The sequence below is a fragment of the Vombatus ursinus genome, unplaced genomic scaffold, assembly GCF_900497805.2.
Source record: "Vombatus ursinus unplaced genomic scaffold, bare-nosed wombat genome assembly UNPS02014460.1, whole genome shotgun sequence".
In the NCBI taxonomy this organism is placed as follows: Eukaryota; Metazoa; Chordata; class Mammalia; order Diprotodontia; family Vombatidae; genus Vombatus; species Vombatus ursinus.
In genome coordinates, this window is record NW_020954238.1 from 726,401 (window position 1) to 744,426 (window position 18,026).

At 38.3% G+C, this 18,026-nt stretch overlaps 1 protein-coding gene across 1 annotated transcript; it reads left to right on the forward strand.

Annotated features, from left to right (window-relative positions):
- The first annotated feature begins 551 nt into the window (after positions 1-551).
- Positions 552-1,475, forward strand: LOC114042472 (olfactory receptor 14A16-like). The gene has a single exon (XM_027861159.1). It carries the CDS (start codon positions 552-554, stop codon positions 1,473-1,475), a length of 924 nt encoding a protein of 307 aa, XP_027716960.1.
- Positions 1,476-18,026: the final 16,551 nt, after the last annotated feature.

Genomic DNA, 18,026 nt, shown 5'->3' on the forward strand with positions numbered 1-18,026 from the left:
GGGCTCAATGATTTTGAGAGACCTTTTCTAGCTTGAATTTTCTGTTAAATGAATGAATGAATGAATGAATGAATGAATGAATGAATGAATGAATGAAATAGCAATTACCAGATGATTACTCCATGTTAAACTCTGGGGAGGCAAAAGAAAAGTCGGGCATCCCCTACTCTCCAGGAGCTCACATTCTAATGGGGGAAAATAGCACATAGAGAAGGTTTCAGCTGCAAGTCAGATGGAATGGTTCCATGGTCCTTGGGATGAAGCAGCAAAGCAGATGATAATGTTCTTTAATGTCAATTTATGATGTTGAATCATTGACTGCACCGATGACCTTGGTGGCAAGAGCTTTGTTTTTTGAGACTTCAGTAGCTGTGACTATAGACCTGGCAGAGAAAATTGCCAGGTCAAATCTCCACAAAGGTTGCTCCTTGGGATATGACTCCTGTGGCCAGGTTGGAAGCAGGGCCAGTGGTCTGTAGGGCTCTTATATTTACTTACCCATCAGAGGGCTTAATACTTCATTTCTTCCTTTTTCTCCTCCTAGGAAAAGAATGACCAATGCTACTTTGGTGACTGAATTCATCCTCATGGGGTTCTCTGAGGTCCGTGAGCTACAGATATTACATGCTGTGCTATTCCTATTGATTTATTTGGGAGCCCTGCTGGGGAATCTACTCATCATTGTCCTTACTACCTTTGATGAGAAGCTCCACACTCCCATGTATTTCTTTCTGAAGCACTTGTCCTTTTTAGATCTCTGCTACATCTCTGTCACTGTTCCCAAGTTCATTAGCAATACTCTGGCCAAGAGAAACTCCATCTCTTTCCTAGGATGCATCACCCAAGTGTTTTTAGTGGTTTTCTTAGCCTGTACAGAATTAGCCTTGCTCACAGGGATGTCCTATGACCGTTATGTGGCAATATGCCATCCCCTGCACTATGCAGTCATCATGAGGAGAAGGACCTGTGTGAAGCTGTCAGCTTCCTCATGGCTCAGTGGGGGACTTTCAGGCCTCTTACACACAGCCACCAGCTTTTCCTTGCCTTTCTGTGAGTCTACCAGGATTCATCAGTTCTTTTGTGAGATCCCCCAAATCCTCAGACTTTCCTGCTCAGACAATTACTCAGCTGAAGTTGGAGCCCTTGCCATCACTTCCTCTTTGAGTTTTGGCTGTTTCCTCTCCATTGCCATCTCATACATCCACATATTCTCAACCATTCTGAAGATCCCCTCAGTGGTGGGTCAGTACAAAGCATTTTCCACTTGCATGCCTCACCTTATTGTTGTCACTATCTTTCTTCATAGTGCAGCAGCTGCTTACCTAAAGCCCACCTCAGCCTGTCCCTCTTTTGTGGACCGGTTGGTGTCTGTCTTCTATACTGTCCTGCCCCCTACTCTGAATCCCATTATCTACAGCCTGAGAAACAAGGACATGAAAGCTGCCCTGAGGAAGCTGGTGAGGAGATCACATTGATGCCCCCTTCAAATTTTGAGTCAGTTGACTGTACATTGAATTATTCAAAACGATGGAGGATTTCTCATTGAAATGATAGGAACCGTGTCGCTTGCTTATGTTGCTGCAAAACATCCGTGATCTTACCTATGACCTTTATTCTTTTCATCTTGTCTTTCTCATCATTCCTGATGTTTCTCTTCCAGGTGCCCCCATCTTCTCCAATACTTGTGCCTCAGAGGTGGTTGGTTGTTGGTTGTTGATTTGTTTCCATCATGTCTGACTCTCCATGACCGCATTTGGGATTTTCTTGGCAAAGATAGTGGAAATAAGGTGATCCCAGCTCCTATCGGAGATGGGATACCAAGGAACAGAACCCTAGATTGTGGATTTGGGGAAAAGGATGAGGATAATCCTTGAATTGAAGATAGTATGGTGTAGTGATAGGAACATGTTTTACCTTATCTTACCCACAGCCAAGTCTCTTTGCACCTTGTCACCTATCAGAGTTGGAGGACTCAAGATAAAAATTCAAACTTGACAGCTAGATGATAGCTAGAGTTTAGCTAGGGTAATAAGGAGTGGACTGGAAAGCGAGATGCACTGAGGATAAACATAGACAAACATGAACATAGGTGAAGAAAGATAGCCATTTGATGGAGGAAGTGCCTTCAAGGTGTAGAACTCGTTGAAACTGAAATGAATGCCAGCTATGGACTTCAGAAAGGACTTCTAGTAACCAGGAATTCCGAGTTTCCACTTTGGTCACACATGATCTGTAAACTTATGCCTCACTAGTATCATACTCTAAGTTAAAGCCCAGTGTCCCCTGGAATCTCTCCCTCTCTCTGTCTCTCTCTCTCTCTCTCCCTGTGTGTGTGTGTGTGTGTGTGTGTGTGTACTTATATGAGATTGTGCTGAAGGGGAGGATACTTTGTGACAACTTTTTTTTACTATACCATCTTTACAAAAAGCTAATTGAGGCAGCTGGCTGATAATCAGTTAGAAGCACAATGATGGGGGCTCACCAGTGACCACATTGAAAACACCATTTACCCTCAGAGTTAACTCTGGAACCCTGATGGAGTAGTAATGATCACCATCTGGAGTTCCAATTACTAATGACAGTGGAAGTTGAGGAAGTAGTCCTAGAGGGAATGCTGACCAAGGATAAAAGGAAATAATGTATATAAATATGCATTGAAACAAAAAAGTCTTATGTTAACATTGTCTACTTTTCTTCCTCCACAAATACAGAATTTTCAAGGAATCCTTGTCCAATCATTCTTTCCCCACTGCCTTCCAACATGCATAGATCTCATGTCCTTTAAAAAAATTGACTTGATATTGATAATACTTTTCTTCTACTACATTCCATTGTGAGACTTCTCAGGTCTATACCTCTTCTTCACTTACTCCATTTTCAACTTGATATCCATTCCCACCTCCCATTACTGGAGTAAATGAAATCTAGCCCACCTCTTAAGGAAGTTATATTCTACCAAGGAATATAACCTGTACAAAGGTAGGTAAATACAAGATAATTTGAAATAATAAAAATAGATAGGTTTGCAAAGGGCTTTACAAATATTTTCTCCTTTTCTCTCTCTCTCTCTCCTCATGCATAAACTGCAGTAGTCTCCTACTGCCCGTAGGATAAGAGACAGACTCTTCAGTTGGCATTTGAAGCCCTTCACATTATTACTATCATTGACACAGGAGGGAGGAAGGAGATTTGTCAGGGAACAATTGCTCACAGTTTTTCCTGAAGAAATAAATAAAATAAGGTGGTTGAGGTTACATATATATATATATATATACACACACACACACACACACATATATATACATATATACATATATATACACACATATATATGTATATATGTGTATGTATATATATGTGTGTGTGTGAATATATATATATATATATATATATATGCTCAAAGCAACAACAAATATCATTTCATGGGACATCTAGGTATCACATCTGGCAATGCTGATGGTAAGTATTTTCAAAAGAGACACCACAAAGGTAATTGAAGTTTAGGCACCAAAAATTTTTACTTCTTTTCCAAACCTTCTGATGGCTTCTCAAATCCCCCATGGCTTCCCCTTCCTTTACTCTCTCAGCTGAAAACCTTGCCTGAGGGGTGTCGAGGTCATTTGCCAAGAGCTCCTTCTACCCTCCTCTTCATCTCTCATCACTCAGATGCCTTCCCCTACTGTCCCCTCCACCCTGTCTCACAAGATGAGGTGGCCCTTCTTCTTGCCAAGGAAAACCCTTATACATGCACAAATAATTCTATTCCATCTTATCTTCTCCAGAAATTTGCCCTCTCTATCATCCTCACTCTCTCACTTATCTTCAGTCATTCTCTGTCTAGGGAAGCTAACCAGTTAGATGGCACAGTGAATAAGAGCTTTGGTTCTGGAATCAGGAACACTTGAGTTCAAATTTGACCCAGACACTTAATAGATATGTAACCTTGAACAATCCACTTAACCACTGTCTGTCTCAGTTTCCTCAAATGTAGAATGGGGATTATAATAGCTTCTTGGTATAAAGATGTTTGTAAAGCACTTAGTGCATTGTCTGGCAAATTAATAAATTCCATAACAATGTATTCATTAATAAATTAATTTTTTAAAATAATTTAAGATCCTGACCTTTAAATATTTCTTCTCTTCCTTTTTCCTTCTTCTACAGACTGTTCCCTTGCAGTCTACAAATATTATTATGTATATTCCATCCTAGAAAAATCCTCACTTGATCCATCCATGTCTGCTAGCCGTTATCCTATACCTCTGTTACCTTTCATGGCTAAACTCTTTGCCAAGGCCATCTACAACAGGTAACTCCACTTCCTCTACTCTCACTTTCTTGATTCTTTATAGTCTTGTTTTAACCTGATCATTTAACTGAAACTGATCTCTCCAAAGTTTCCTAATGATCTAATTTCCAAATCTAATGATCTTTTCTCAATCCTCAGCCTTTGTGATTCACTGTTGATTACCCTCTTCTCCCTGATACTCTTTTCTCTATTTTGTGACACTTCTCTCCTTATTCTCTTTCTACTGTCTGACTATTCCTTCTCTCTCTTCTTTTCCATATCTTTGTCCACCTTAAACCAGCTAATTTTGCATGTCACCCAAGCCTCTGTCTTGGACCTTCTCTTCTTTGTCTATATTATCTTACCTAGTGATGTTATCAGGTGTCATGGATTTAATTATCAATCTTCAGATCTATTTGTCCAGCCTTAACCTCTTGACTTCCAGTCTGATATTTTCAACTATTACACATCTCAATCTGGATGTATAATAGACATCTTTAACTCAACATGCTCAAAATGAAACTCATCTTCTCTCCTAAAATCTTTCATCTTCCTTATTATTGTCAAGGATAGCATGATCTTCCCAGTTACCCATGCTCATACCCTAGGAGTCATCCTGGACTCCTAACTATCTCTCACCCTCCATACTCAATCTGCTGCCAAGACCTATCGATTTCACCTTTGCTACATCTCTTAAATATACACCCTTTTCTCCTCTGACATTGCACCACTGTGGTAAGGTTCTCATCATCCCATACCTGGACTTTTGTACTAACCTGCTTGTGGTTCTGCCTGCCCCAAGTCTCAGCTCACTCTTTTCATTTAGGTCTCTGTTGTCTAGGATACACTTCTCCTCCACTCTGAGAAGACAATAGACTCTCTTTGATTCTTGTCTTAGGAATCTACACTTGAAGTATGGACAGTAATCATTTGAATGGCAAAAAAACACGCACTGTGCATTTAGTGCAAACCATGTTCAACATGAAATCAAGCTATTTAGTCTTTAAAAAAACTATTAAAATTATTTTTGTGGTATTTATCTCACCTCCTAAGCACCTTTTTAAGGACTTTACAACCATATATCACCTTGACTGTACGACAGTCACAACCAACTTCCTTTCAGTTTTCTCACTAACACATTTAACAACCACACCCTAAGTTCTTTCCCCTTTCTCACTAAATTCTAATTTGTTTCAACAATGTTTTCAACTTACCAATTTATTTTACTTTTTATGCCAATTGCCTTTTCATTTTCCATCTCCTTGAATCCTTTTCTTTAGGTCCATGTTTCTATAAGTGGTTAATTTCTGATTTACATAGTCTTTCCTTTTATAATTTAAACTTAAAAAATACATTTATGATCAGTCATAACTCCTTCATGAGTTTTTAGATCTGTGTGAACATTCTGAGTATGAAAGGGTGGAGCCATTGAGGAGCTTGTGGCACAAAGGAGAAAAATGGATAAAACCTTCTCTGTCACATGGAAGAGGATCATAGATGGGGGTAAAATTCTTTCCCACCTTCCCCCTCATGACTTGAAACCACTGAGAGGCAATCTTATGGTTTGGATCTTTATGAAATTTATTTTTCAAACTCCAAAATGGAAGAGTTGGATGAAGCCACATGACTAGGAACCATTTACCATCTAGGCTACTAATGAGTCAGGATTAAACAAGATGAAAGTGACTTAGAGGGATATGTGTCTTCGTGAAGACTTAAGCCTCCAGAATGAGAGGGTGGGATACAGGCATGGAAAAGGGGACTGTTATGGCAAGTGGACTGGCAAAGGGAGGAGAAAAGTTTTATTTGGAAGGAGTGGCCAAGCTCCAAATTCCAAAACCCGGGTGGGGATGTTACTCCCTCTACCACCTTGTCCTACAGTGTCATCTGCTAGTAACATCACCTTTCCATTTCTTTCTCCTCATGCTACTTGTATGAATGAATTTATATTAATAAAAAAGGTACAAAAGAGCTTTTACAGTAAAGGGGAAGATAAGGGATTTGGGGGGTGGGAGTGTGTGAACTTTAATCTCATTAGAATTGGCTCAGAGAGAGACTAACATACACACTCAGTTGGGTATAGAAATCTATCTTACTTTACAGGAAAGTAAGAAAGGAAGGTGATGAGAGAAAGAGGGGAGGTTGAAAGTAGAGAGAATGGATTAAGGGAGGTGGTGGGAGTCAGAAGCAAAGCACTTTTGAGGATGGACAGGATGAAAGGAAATTGCTCTATCAGATTGGCTAATATGACAGGAAAGAAAAATAACAAATGTTTGAGGGGATGTAGGAAAATTGAGACACTAATGCACTGTTGGTGGAGTTGTGAACTGATTCAACCATTCTATAGAGCAATTTGGAACTATACCCAAAAGGCTATAAAATCATGCATACCTTTTAACCAAGCAGTGCCACTACTAGGTCTGTTTCCCAAAGATATTTAAAAAAAAGAAAAGCACCCACATGTACAAAAATATTTATAGCAGCCTTTTACTGGTGGCAAGGAATTGGAATTGAAGGGATACCCCTTAGTTGGGGAATGGTGAATAAATTGTGGTATGTGGTTGTGATGCAATATATTTTGCTATAAAAAATGATTAGCTGGGTGCTCTCAGAAAAACCTGGAAAAACTTCATAAAGTGATGCAAAATGAAATGAGCAGAACCAGGAGAACATTATACGTGGTAACAGCAACATTGTCTGATAGACTATGAATGGAGGTATTCTCAGCAATACAATGATCCAAGATAATTCCAAAGAACTTATAATAAAAAATGCTATCCATCTTCTGGGAGCCAAGATGGCAGAGTAAGCAGTATATCTCTGTAGCTCTCCCATATTCACCTCCAATAAAATAGTGTCCCAAAACAAATAGTGGAACAGCAGAGCCAGTAGAAGGATGGAGTAGAATAGTCTTTTAGTCCAGGAGACTTGGAGGATCAGCAATAAAGGTACATCTCACTTGATTAAAAGGGGAATACATTCTAGGACAGGAAGCATCCCAGCAAGCCAGCAGCAAGCCCCACCTCAGCAAACCAGTGGGAGATCCTAATCCCTAGTGTGATGGAACAAGCAAACACCAGCACCGGGACACCCCATGTGCCTCAGAATAGCCAGGAGAACTAGGCAGACTCCAGTTCTGAGAACCACCATGTTCGTCAGTGTAGCTCAGGGAAACAAGCACCCTCCAGTGACAGACCCCTAAGTGCTTCATCTCCCAGTGGGAGGTGGGGTGTGGGTAGTTGGGGAGGGTGGGATCCTCTAATAGTTGAGGCTCCACCTATTTTAGCACTGCCCAGGGAAAACAGGCATCCTTCAGCTATGGACCTCTGCATGCTTCAGTATTGCCCCATGCAGGCATCCTGTAGCAGTCCAACTTCCATGTGCTTCAGCATAGCCCAGGGAAGATAGGCACCCTCTGGTGGCCAGACCTACATAGGCTTTGGTGTAACCCTGGAGAAACACAGAAAAACCTGACTGGGCCTCAGCACATGCCAAACACCACCACTAGGACCCCAGCTTAGCACCAGGTAAGTTTTTAGGCTCCTACAGCCTCCAGCAATACCAACCATCCCCCACCCCACCCCCCTCAACATAGCACCAGATGTAAGGCTTTCCAGTAGACCTCAGGGCAACATCAGCATAGCACCAGATAACCAGCCTGCAACCACTGGCATAAGAGCCTGAGACAGAGCCCCTTCCACCCTGGGAGCAGAGATCAAATTTAAAAGAAAGGAGAAAGGCCAAAAAAAGATGAGTAAAAACCAACAAAAAAGAAAGTTATCATGGTCTGAGACATCAAGAATCAAACAAAATAAAAAAGAATGAAAAATAGAAGAAAATATAAAATACCTGAACAGAAAACAATTGACCTGGAAAATAGATCCAGGAGAGACAATATCAGAATCATTGAACTACATGAAAGCCATAATCAAAAGGAGGACCTAGACAGCATCTTTCAGGAAATTATCAAGGAAAAGTGCCCTGATGTGCTGGAACCAGAGGGCAAAATAGACGCTGAAAGAATCTACAGATAACATGAGGAAGGAAATCACAAAAGAAAAACCCAGAGGAACATTATGCCAAATTTCAGAACTATCAGGTCAAGGAAAAAATCCCGCAAGTGGCCAGAAAGAAACAATTCAAATACAGAGGAGTCTCAATCAAGATTACGCAGGACTTGAGAGCTGCAACATTAAAGGAGTAGAGGTCAAGGAACATGATGTTCCAGGAGGCAAAGGAACTAGGACTACAAACAAGAATCACTTACCTGGCAAAATTAAGCATAGTACATCAAGGGAAAAAAATGGTGATTCAACAAAAACGAGAGAGATTTCAAGCTTTCATAAGGAGATGAAAATTAAACCAAAAACTTGATATCCAATATTAAGACCCAAGAGAAGTATAAATAGGTAAAAAGAGAAAAGAAAACAGAAATAATACAATAGGACTAAACTATTTACATCCCTATGCAGAAAGATGATACTTGCAATTCTTTAAAAATGTGTCACTAATAGTACAGCTAGAAAGAATATACATTGACAGAAGGTATAAGCATAAGGTGAATTTAAGGAAATGACATAAAAAATTAAAGGATGAGAAAGATGAGTATAATGGGTACAAAAGTAAGACAAAGGAAGAAGGAAATAAATGATTTCACATGAAGAGGTGCTAACTTACAGGGATATCATAGCCAAGTTTCAAAGCTCCCAGGTTAAAGAGCAAAATATTGGAAGCAACAAGAAAAAAATCAATTTAAATATCATGGAGCTACAGTAAGGATTACACAAGACCTGGCAACTACTATGTTGAAGGCCCACAGGTCTTGGAATACTATGTTTCATACTGCAGAAGACCTGAGCTTGTGACCAAAGGTAACAAGCAGCAAAGTTAAGCATAATCCTGAATGAAAAAAAGGACATTTAACAAACTGAAAGACTTTTAGGTATTTGTGATAACAACAGCAGAACTTAAGGGAAAATTTGACATATAATATCCAGGAGAAATATAAACATTAAGAACCAATTATAAGGGACTCAATAAAGTCAAATAGTTTACTTCTTATATATGAAAATATTATCAGTTCTATTATGACTATTTTTATCTGAGTAGTTTGAAAGAAAAGCTTGGGCTGAGCTGAGTATGATGGGGTGATTCTGAAAAAAGTATAATTGTAGGGAGTAATATAAAGAAGCAATTATCCCATACAAATGAGGTAAAAAAGGAAAAATTGATACAGAAGAAGCTGGGGGTAGGGTGGGTAGTGCTGGACCCTTACTCTCATTGGGAATGGGTTAAAGAGGGAATCATATATACATATATATATGTACACACATACACACATACACATTGGTATAAAAGTTCTAAAATCAGAAAGAAATAATAGGGCAAAGGGATAAGGTAGGGGGAGAGAATAACGGAGGGATTCTTGGAGAAGTGGGTAGGTTAAGGAATAGGAGGGCAAGGTAGTAGGTAGAAGTAAAACAGAGGAGTGAGGAGGGATAGGAATAGGGTGAGAAGGATAGTGAGGAAAAATAGGAAAGAGAAAAATATGCAAGTAATTATAGCTTGGAATATGAATGGGATGAATTTACCCATAAAATAGAATTTGATAGTAGATTTAAAATTTGAATTCAACAACATGTTGCTTTCAGGAAATGCTGTAAAAATGGGAGAGATGCACAAATATAAAATAAAGGTCAGGAGTAGAATTTATTATATAAAAAGCAGGTGTAGTTAGTAATTATAATATCAGACAAAGTTAAAGCCAAAATAGATTTACTCAAAAGAGAAAAATTTGGAAACTACACTATGTATCAGCTATATTATTCAATATTATTTTAGACCATTTAAAATACCCAGACAGTATAAAATGCCTGACAAAATAGACACAGCAACTATATGAATATAAACATAAAAGTCTAAATAATTGAAGTAATATTTATTGTTCATGGGTAGGTAAAGCCAATATCATAAAAAAATGACAATTTTACCTAACTAATGTATTTATTTAATCCCATCCCAATTAAAGTACTAAAAATTATCTTGCCAAGTTAGAAAAAATAATAACAAAATTCATTTAGAGAGGAACAAAATGTCGGGAACTTCAAAGAAACCGGGGGAAAAAAGATGTAAGGGAAGCAGATCCAGTAGTATCAGATCTTAAACCATATTATAAGGTGAGAGCATTGTTGAGGTGTAAAATGAATAATTTTGATTATTTTTAATTGAGAATTTCTTGTATAAATAAAACCTATGCAGCCAAGAAGAGAAGTAATGCAGGAAATGGGGGGGGGTGGCTTTCACAGACAATTTCTCAGATGATAGAATGGGATTGGGTTGGAATATTGCTGTAATATAGGAAACTATGAGCTGGTTGATTCAGAAAAAACATGGGAAGACTTGGACTTATGAAAGAAGATTCTTTCCACCTTCAGAGAAACAAATGACACGTAGGAATTAGTACCATATTTTACCGCATAATTGTTGCAGATTTTATACCAAATATTTTTGAAAAAAAGTGGGATGCAACCATTATGAGAAGCTTCAAAAATGTGCTAGTATTGCTTTAAAAAATCATATAATACTAAACTGTTTTTGGTGCAAGATTAGGATGCACAGAATACTTGTGAATATACATTAAAATTGAATAGTCCAAATTAATGTACATCATTTCTTCATGACAGTTTAGTGAATGTTTTTACAATCTGAAAAATAAAGTTGATACATTAGTTTGTATTGATTTGTGCATTATAGTTGAAATATTACACTTGAGAAAATTTACTACACTATTATGAATTATGGACTTACAAAATTTAATTGTCTGTGTCCAAAGATTCTACACTGCTATCATTGGTTTCGTTATCTCATGCACCATCCTCTGAGCCACTCACATTAGATGCACTTGTTTCATTGTTACTCTGCCACAGTGTGTCATCTTCGGATCCATCTGGTGCATTTGAAATTCCATCTTTTTGAAGCTTTTGATGACTATTTCACGTGGTGTGAGGTCGCAACTCTTAATTACCCATGTGCATATCAGTTCCAAGGAATGACATTTAATATTTCCAGTGGGCATCAATTGGTGATGATCACTCTTCATCCACTTATTGTAGAAACAGTGCAAGTGGTCTTTAACTGGTCTGTTTACACATACACCCAGTGGCTGCAAGATAGAGGAATGATGTCACCTGTTGCATCTTATTTTCATGGAGAAGTTGCTTCACTTCCTTCATGATGTGACTTTGGAAACTATCTAAAATGAGCAGAGGCACCTATTCCACATAGTTTTAATCCAGTCCACCATGAGTTTTAAGCCCATCTAAGTCTTTGGTTGCAGTCCTACATGAATTCTGTGAAGAAATTGTATTCCCATAGGTATTATTTTCCTCTTGAAAATTATGTAAGCTGGTGGGACAAAGATGGCAGAGTAATAGCAGTGACTTGCTTGAGCTCTCCCCCAAACCCCTCCAAATACCTGTAAAAAAATGGCCCTAAACAAATTTTAAAATATCAGAACCCACAAAAATACGGAGTGAAACAAATTTCCAGCCCAAGACAACTTGGATGGTTGATTGGAAGTCTATTGTGCCAGGCTGCGAGAGGAGCACAGTTCAGCTTGAGCCACTCAGGCAAAGACCAGGCCTCAGTGAACCTGGAGTAGGCCTTAGGGGACTGAATCATGGGCAGCTACGATGGTTTCCAGACTTCTCAACCCACAAAGGCCAAAGACAACTTAGAAGGTCAGTAGGAAAGGTCTGTGACTGTGGTGAGAGAGAAGCTCAGTCCCAGTGCAGCCCCAGGGTAGTGGCTGCTTCTGGAGCTTCTGGCCCACAGAAGGAGGGGGAATTAAGTGGCTGATCAGAGAGGGATTGCAGGGATATCTTTGCTGGTGCTGAGGCAGGAATCTCTTGCTTTGCCTGTGCTTGAATATGGGTCACAGTTCTCGGTGGTGGTCCAGGGGCAAGGAGGAGCACTGGATTTGGTGGAGCTTATAGTGGTGGTGGAGAGGGAATCCTACTCATAGTTCCAAGGCAGAAAAGAGTGCTTGTGGTCACTCATAGAGCAGAATACAGGACAGGAAAGGAGTAAATGCCTCACCTTGGTCTTACTACCTTGGAAGAACTGAAAATTTACAGGTCCCTAGATGTATCACTGAAGACAGCTGTACAAAATCCCCAAAGCCTAGGGCAGTACATTCTCCACACTGGAAGCAGACCACTACCTTAACAAAGAGCTCAAAACTCAAGTAATTGGCTGGGGAAATGAGCACACTATGCAAAAAAAGTCAGACCATAGAATCTTTCTTTGGTGAAAAAGAGGATCAAAATATACAACCAGAAGATGACAACAAAGCCAAATCTCCTACATCCAAAGCCTCCAAGAAAATTACAAATCAGTCCCAGGCCATGAAAGAGCTCAAAAAGGATTTTGAAAAGCAAGTAAGAGAAATAGAGGAAAAACTGGGAAGAGAAATGAGAGTGATGCAAGAATATCATGAAAAACAAGTCAACAGCTTGCTAAAGGAGACCCAAAAAATACTGAAGAAAGTAACACCTTAAAAAATAGCCTAACCCAAATGACAAAAGACATCCAAAAAGTCAATGAGGAGAAGAATGCCTTCAAAAGCAGAATTGGCCAAATGGTAAAGGAAGTCCAAAAGCTTACTAAAGAAAATACTTCATTAAAAGTTAGAATGGAACAAATGGAAGCAAGTGACTTTATGAAAAATCAAGAAATTATAAAACAAATCCAAAAGAATGAAAAAATAAAGATAATGTGAAATGTCTCTTTGGAAAAACAACTGACTTGGAAAATAGATCCAGGAGAGATAATTTAAAAATTATTGGACTACCTGAAAGCCATGCTCAAAAAAAGATCCTAGACATCATCTTTCAAGAAATTATCAAGGAAAACTGCCCTGATATTCTAGAACCAGATGGTCATATGGAAACGGAAAGAATCCACCAATCACCTCCTGAAAGAGATCACCAAAGGAAAACTCCTAGGAATATTATAGCCAAATTCCAGAGTTCCCAGGTCAAGAAGAAAATATTGCAAGCAGCTAGAAAGAAACAATTCAAGTATTGTGGAAACACAATCAGGATAACAAAAGATTTAGCAGCTTCTACATTAAGGGACCACAGGGCATGGAGTATGATATTCTGGAGGGCAAACTAGATAGGATTACAACCAAGAATCACCTACCCATCAAAACTGAGTACAATCCTTCAAGGTAAAAAATGGTCATTCCATGAAATAGGGGATTTTTAAGCATTCTTGATGAAAAGACCAGAGCTGAATAGAAAATTTGACTTTCAAATATAAGACTCAAGAGAAGCATGAAGAGGTAAACAGGAAAGAGAAATCATAATGGACTTATTAAGGTTGGACTGTTTACATTCCTGCGTGGAAAGATGATATCTGTAACTCATGAGTGCTTTATCAGTATTAGGGTAGTTGGAGGGGAAAAATTATATGTATACATACATAGATAGATATAGAGAGGGCACAGGGTGAGTTGAAAATGAAGGGGTGATATCTGGGGAATAAAATTAAGGGGTGAGAGAGGATTATACTGGGAGAAGAAGAAAAGGAGAGGTAGAATGGGGTAAATTATCTCACATAAAACACACAAGATAAGGCTTTTACAGTGGAGGGGAAGTGGGAGAAGGTGAGAGGGAATGAGTGAATCTTATTCTCATTGGATTTGGCTTAAGGAAGGAATAGCATACACACTCAATTGGATATGGAAATCTATCTTACCCTATAGGAAAATAGGGAGGAAGGGGATAAGAAGGGGGGAATGATAGAAGGGAGGGCAGATTGGTGGAGGGGTTAATTAGAAGCAAACACTTCTGAGGAGGGACAGAGTCAAAAGAGAGAATAGAATAAACAAGGGTCAGGATAGAATGAAAGGGAATATAGTTAGTTTTTCACAACATGACTACTATGGAAGTGTTTTGCATGGCTATACATGTATAGCCTTTATCAAGTTGCTTTCCTTCTCAATGAGGGTAAGTAGAGAGGGAGGAAGGGAGAAAATTTGGAACCCAAAGTTTTAAAAACAAATATTAAAAAATTGTTTTCACATGCAACTGAGAAATAAGATATACAGGCAATGGGATACAGAAATCTATCCTGCCCTAAAGGACAATAGAAAGGGAAAGGGATAAGAGAAGTGGGGGAGATAGAAGGGAGGGCAGATTAGGGGAAGGGGTTTTCAGAATGCATGCCATCTTGGGGTGGGAGGAGGGACAAGATGGGGAGAAAATTTGAAACTCAAAATCTTGTGGAAGTGAATGTTAAAAACTAAAAATAAATAAATTAACAAAAAAAATTTAAAAAAAGAAAATTATGTAAGCTGATAACTTCCTTCCATCAGCTGTAATGGCAAGAATTACCATGCACCATGATTTCTCATTACCACTGGTTTTCATAGATACATTGGATGATCTTTTTAGTGCAATAGTGCTATTGCAAGGCATATCAAAAAATACTGGAGTCTAATCGGCATTATCTATTTGAGAAAGTGAGTATGAAGTTTTCTGGCACAAGCACAAGATAAAGTGATGAAAGCTTTCAACCTCGTCAGTGTAATCAGGTGGCAATTTTTGGCATATTGTGGTTCTGTATCACAGACATTGTATTGTTGCATGAACCTCATAACACAGCCACGACTTTCCTTTAACTGAGTTATGAGAATGTTGTGTCTGTATGCTACCTATGTGACTTCATTTGCAACATCTCATAGGATATACTGTAGCCATTGTTAGGCATTTCATTGCCATACACAAACACTTCATCAATTAGTGAAAACTTGCCTGTTTTAGGACCTCTAAACTCATGTCTAGAAAGGTTTGTGTTTTTTAGCTCGTCTTTTAGTTTCTGCCAGTCTCCCACCAACTTTTCACTCACTGAAAACTGTCTTCCCACAGCTCTTCCCCCGTGCTGTTCAGCAAAAACAATCACTTTCAGGCTGAAAGTTTTTATATTTATCAGAAAAGAAATTATCAGAAAGAAATGCTTCGCATATTAATGTATCACTGGCAGATGAACTGTATAGTTTAGCTAGAGAAGGAAGATGCAAATCTTAACATATCACGTGACTTGCTAATGGCAGCTTCATCTGTCTGCCAGCTCCCCTTGTGGCTATGGATGTTCATTGGATTGAATGACAATACCGTTAATACTGCAGCACTCTAAACAAACCAGTGTAGGCTTTTAGAAACATACTGATAATATGCATGCACTGAGAATTCTAGGTACACAACTCACAATGAGTGAGAAGAGATAAATGCATATACATATGCCACTGGTGAATACATTGCTGCTCTATTTACCTTTAAGTGGTGTGATGAACAGAATTATACCATGCAACAATTACATAATAAAAGGTTATAAACCAGTTTTTGGACTGAAAAAACAGGGTGTCATGGTTATGTCATGGCAATGATTATGTGGTGAAATATGGTATAGTATGTTCTTACATATATGTGTATGAGTATATATGTGTATGTATTTGTATGTTTATAGATATCTCTCTATGTGTAATATATGTATATGTGTGTGTATACCCACACTTAATTGTAGTGTTCTTTAGTCTTCTTTGTGGGGGAGGGGAAAAATAAAAACTGCATAACAGAGAACATAAAGAAAACCTGCAAGGTTTTCTACAAACCTACAAGGTACAAGGAAGCAAAGAAAACCTGCACAGCTTCGAAAACAGTATGTAGTATTTTTATATAGGTTTTGTTGAAATCGATATTTATTGAATTGGATCCTCTCATGTTCTGCTGTGTACATGGCAATTTTTTTTTCTTTTTTCTTTTGTACTTAAGTTTAAAATAAATTAAATACTTTAAAAAAGACTGATGGGGAAACATGCTTTCCATCTAGAAAACCTTTCTAGATGTGAGTTTAGAGGTCCTAAAACAGGTAAGTTTCCACAAATCCATAAAGAAGTGCTTGTGTATGTCAATGAAATGCATAACAATGGCTGCAGTGTGTCATATGAGATATTGCAAATGAAGGCACATACGTAGCATGCAAACACAGCATTTTCATAACTCAGTTTAAGGAAAGTTGTGGCTGTGTTACGAGGTTCATTTGGCGATGCAATGTCTGTGCCATATGCCCAAAGACAGGTGACAGATTAGATGTTCAGAATGAGACACACATTCTCAGACATGGCCAATATATAGATCTGGTTTCTTTAATTATACATATTTGCTGTAAGAGATGGTTTCTACTCAGGAAATAGGGAGAGGGGGGAATTTTTAAAAGAATATCAGATATTTAAATTTATGATTTTTTTTCATTTCTCTGTTCTGTATATGGGTTCTGGTGTTTGAGTCTATAATAAAAAAAAATAAAGAATATCAGCAACATTTTTGAAAATGCAAAAAACCAAGGATGTTCAGAAGGAGATGTAACTAGAACAATTTCATTATTACTTTGTCCAACTATTTGTATATTTACATATATACATACACATATACAAATATGTACACATATAGATGTATATAAATATGCATATTTGAATATATATATGTATATATATTTTAAAGAAACTATATTATAGAAGATCATACTTCATTATATAATCTTTTCCCCTGTTCTTTGTCCTAAAAAAAGTTTATGTTGATGATTGTAATATAAAATAAAATCCTTAAAAGACAAAAATAAAGACCTTTTAAAGTATAAAATATAAATGTGCCAACACTATTATATTTCTCACTCACCTTATATATGGAAAACAGCTTTTTACCAGTGGCTCCTTGTCAAAGCTTTCCATGTGCTTCAAGACAATTATTTTTTCCACCTCCACAATGGCTTCTCTAAGCTAAAATCAATTCCATAAATATTTCCTTAAAAAATCTGTTTCATCCCTCATATTTTTAAAAAGATGATCAAATATGGACTCAGCGAGTCTGACAGATGAAGACTAAATTACATTAAATCAAATAAGGTCTTGACAGAGGGACAGTATCTGTCTTCCAATAACTGCTTCCCCTTTGGGGATCTAAGGTCCAGGAAATACTCAGACGTCACTCCCTAAGCCCCTTCTCTGAGGACCATGCATCCAGAATGCATCATTCAATGTTTAATTAGTAAATGGGGATTCAAGGTCCCTGAAGTGTCCTCAGCATAAATAATTCCTTTTCCTAAACCTTAACTCTCCCTCCCTGCTGGGAGCCCTAGCGAGCTTCATTTTCTTATTGCACTCACTCATCAAAAGTGGTTGAATCTGATTAGAGCCTTGTCATCCTCCCTCAAAGATGGTCCTACACACTTTCCCCAGTAACAATCATTTAACAAATGCCAATGCATACACCAGGATTCCCACATTTACCCATGGGATACCAGTTCCTCCCTACACACTGATGGAGTAGGCTGTTAGTCAGTGTCTTCAAGTCCTCTATTGAAAGCATCCAAGAGTTACAGTGGAAGATCCAGAGTGAGGAGTTTGCTAGCTCATGGCCATCCAAGAAGAAGATGGTACCTAATCCTTACAAAAGGGATGTTACAGAAGTTTCCAGGTGGGTCATAGGGAAGAAAGGTTTGGAATGGGTGGGGAGAAATCTGGATAGAGACTGTTAATTTTAGGTGAAAAATATTTTCATTTCAACAATCTCATCTCCCTACAATCAGTTCTCAAATTCTATTGATCCAAGCCCCCAGATGCCCCCCATCCTTTCTCTTCTCTACACTCACATCACTGTTACCTTTATTCAGATGC

What these genes read in the sequence shown, in the direction of transcription:
- LOC114042472 (XM_027861159.1), top strand. Translation starts at nt 552, where the DNA reads ATGACCAATGCTACTTTGGTGACTGAATTCATCCTCATGGGGTTCTCT.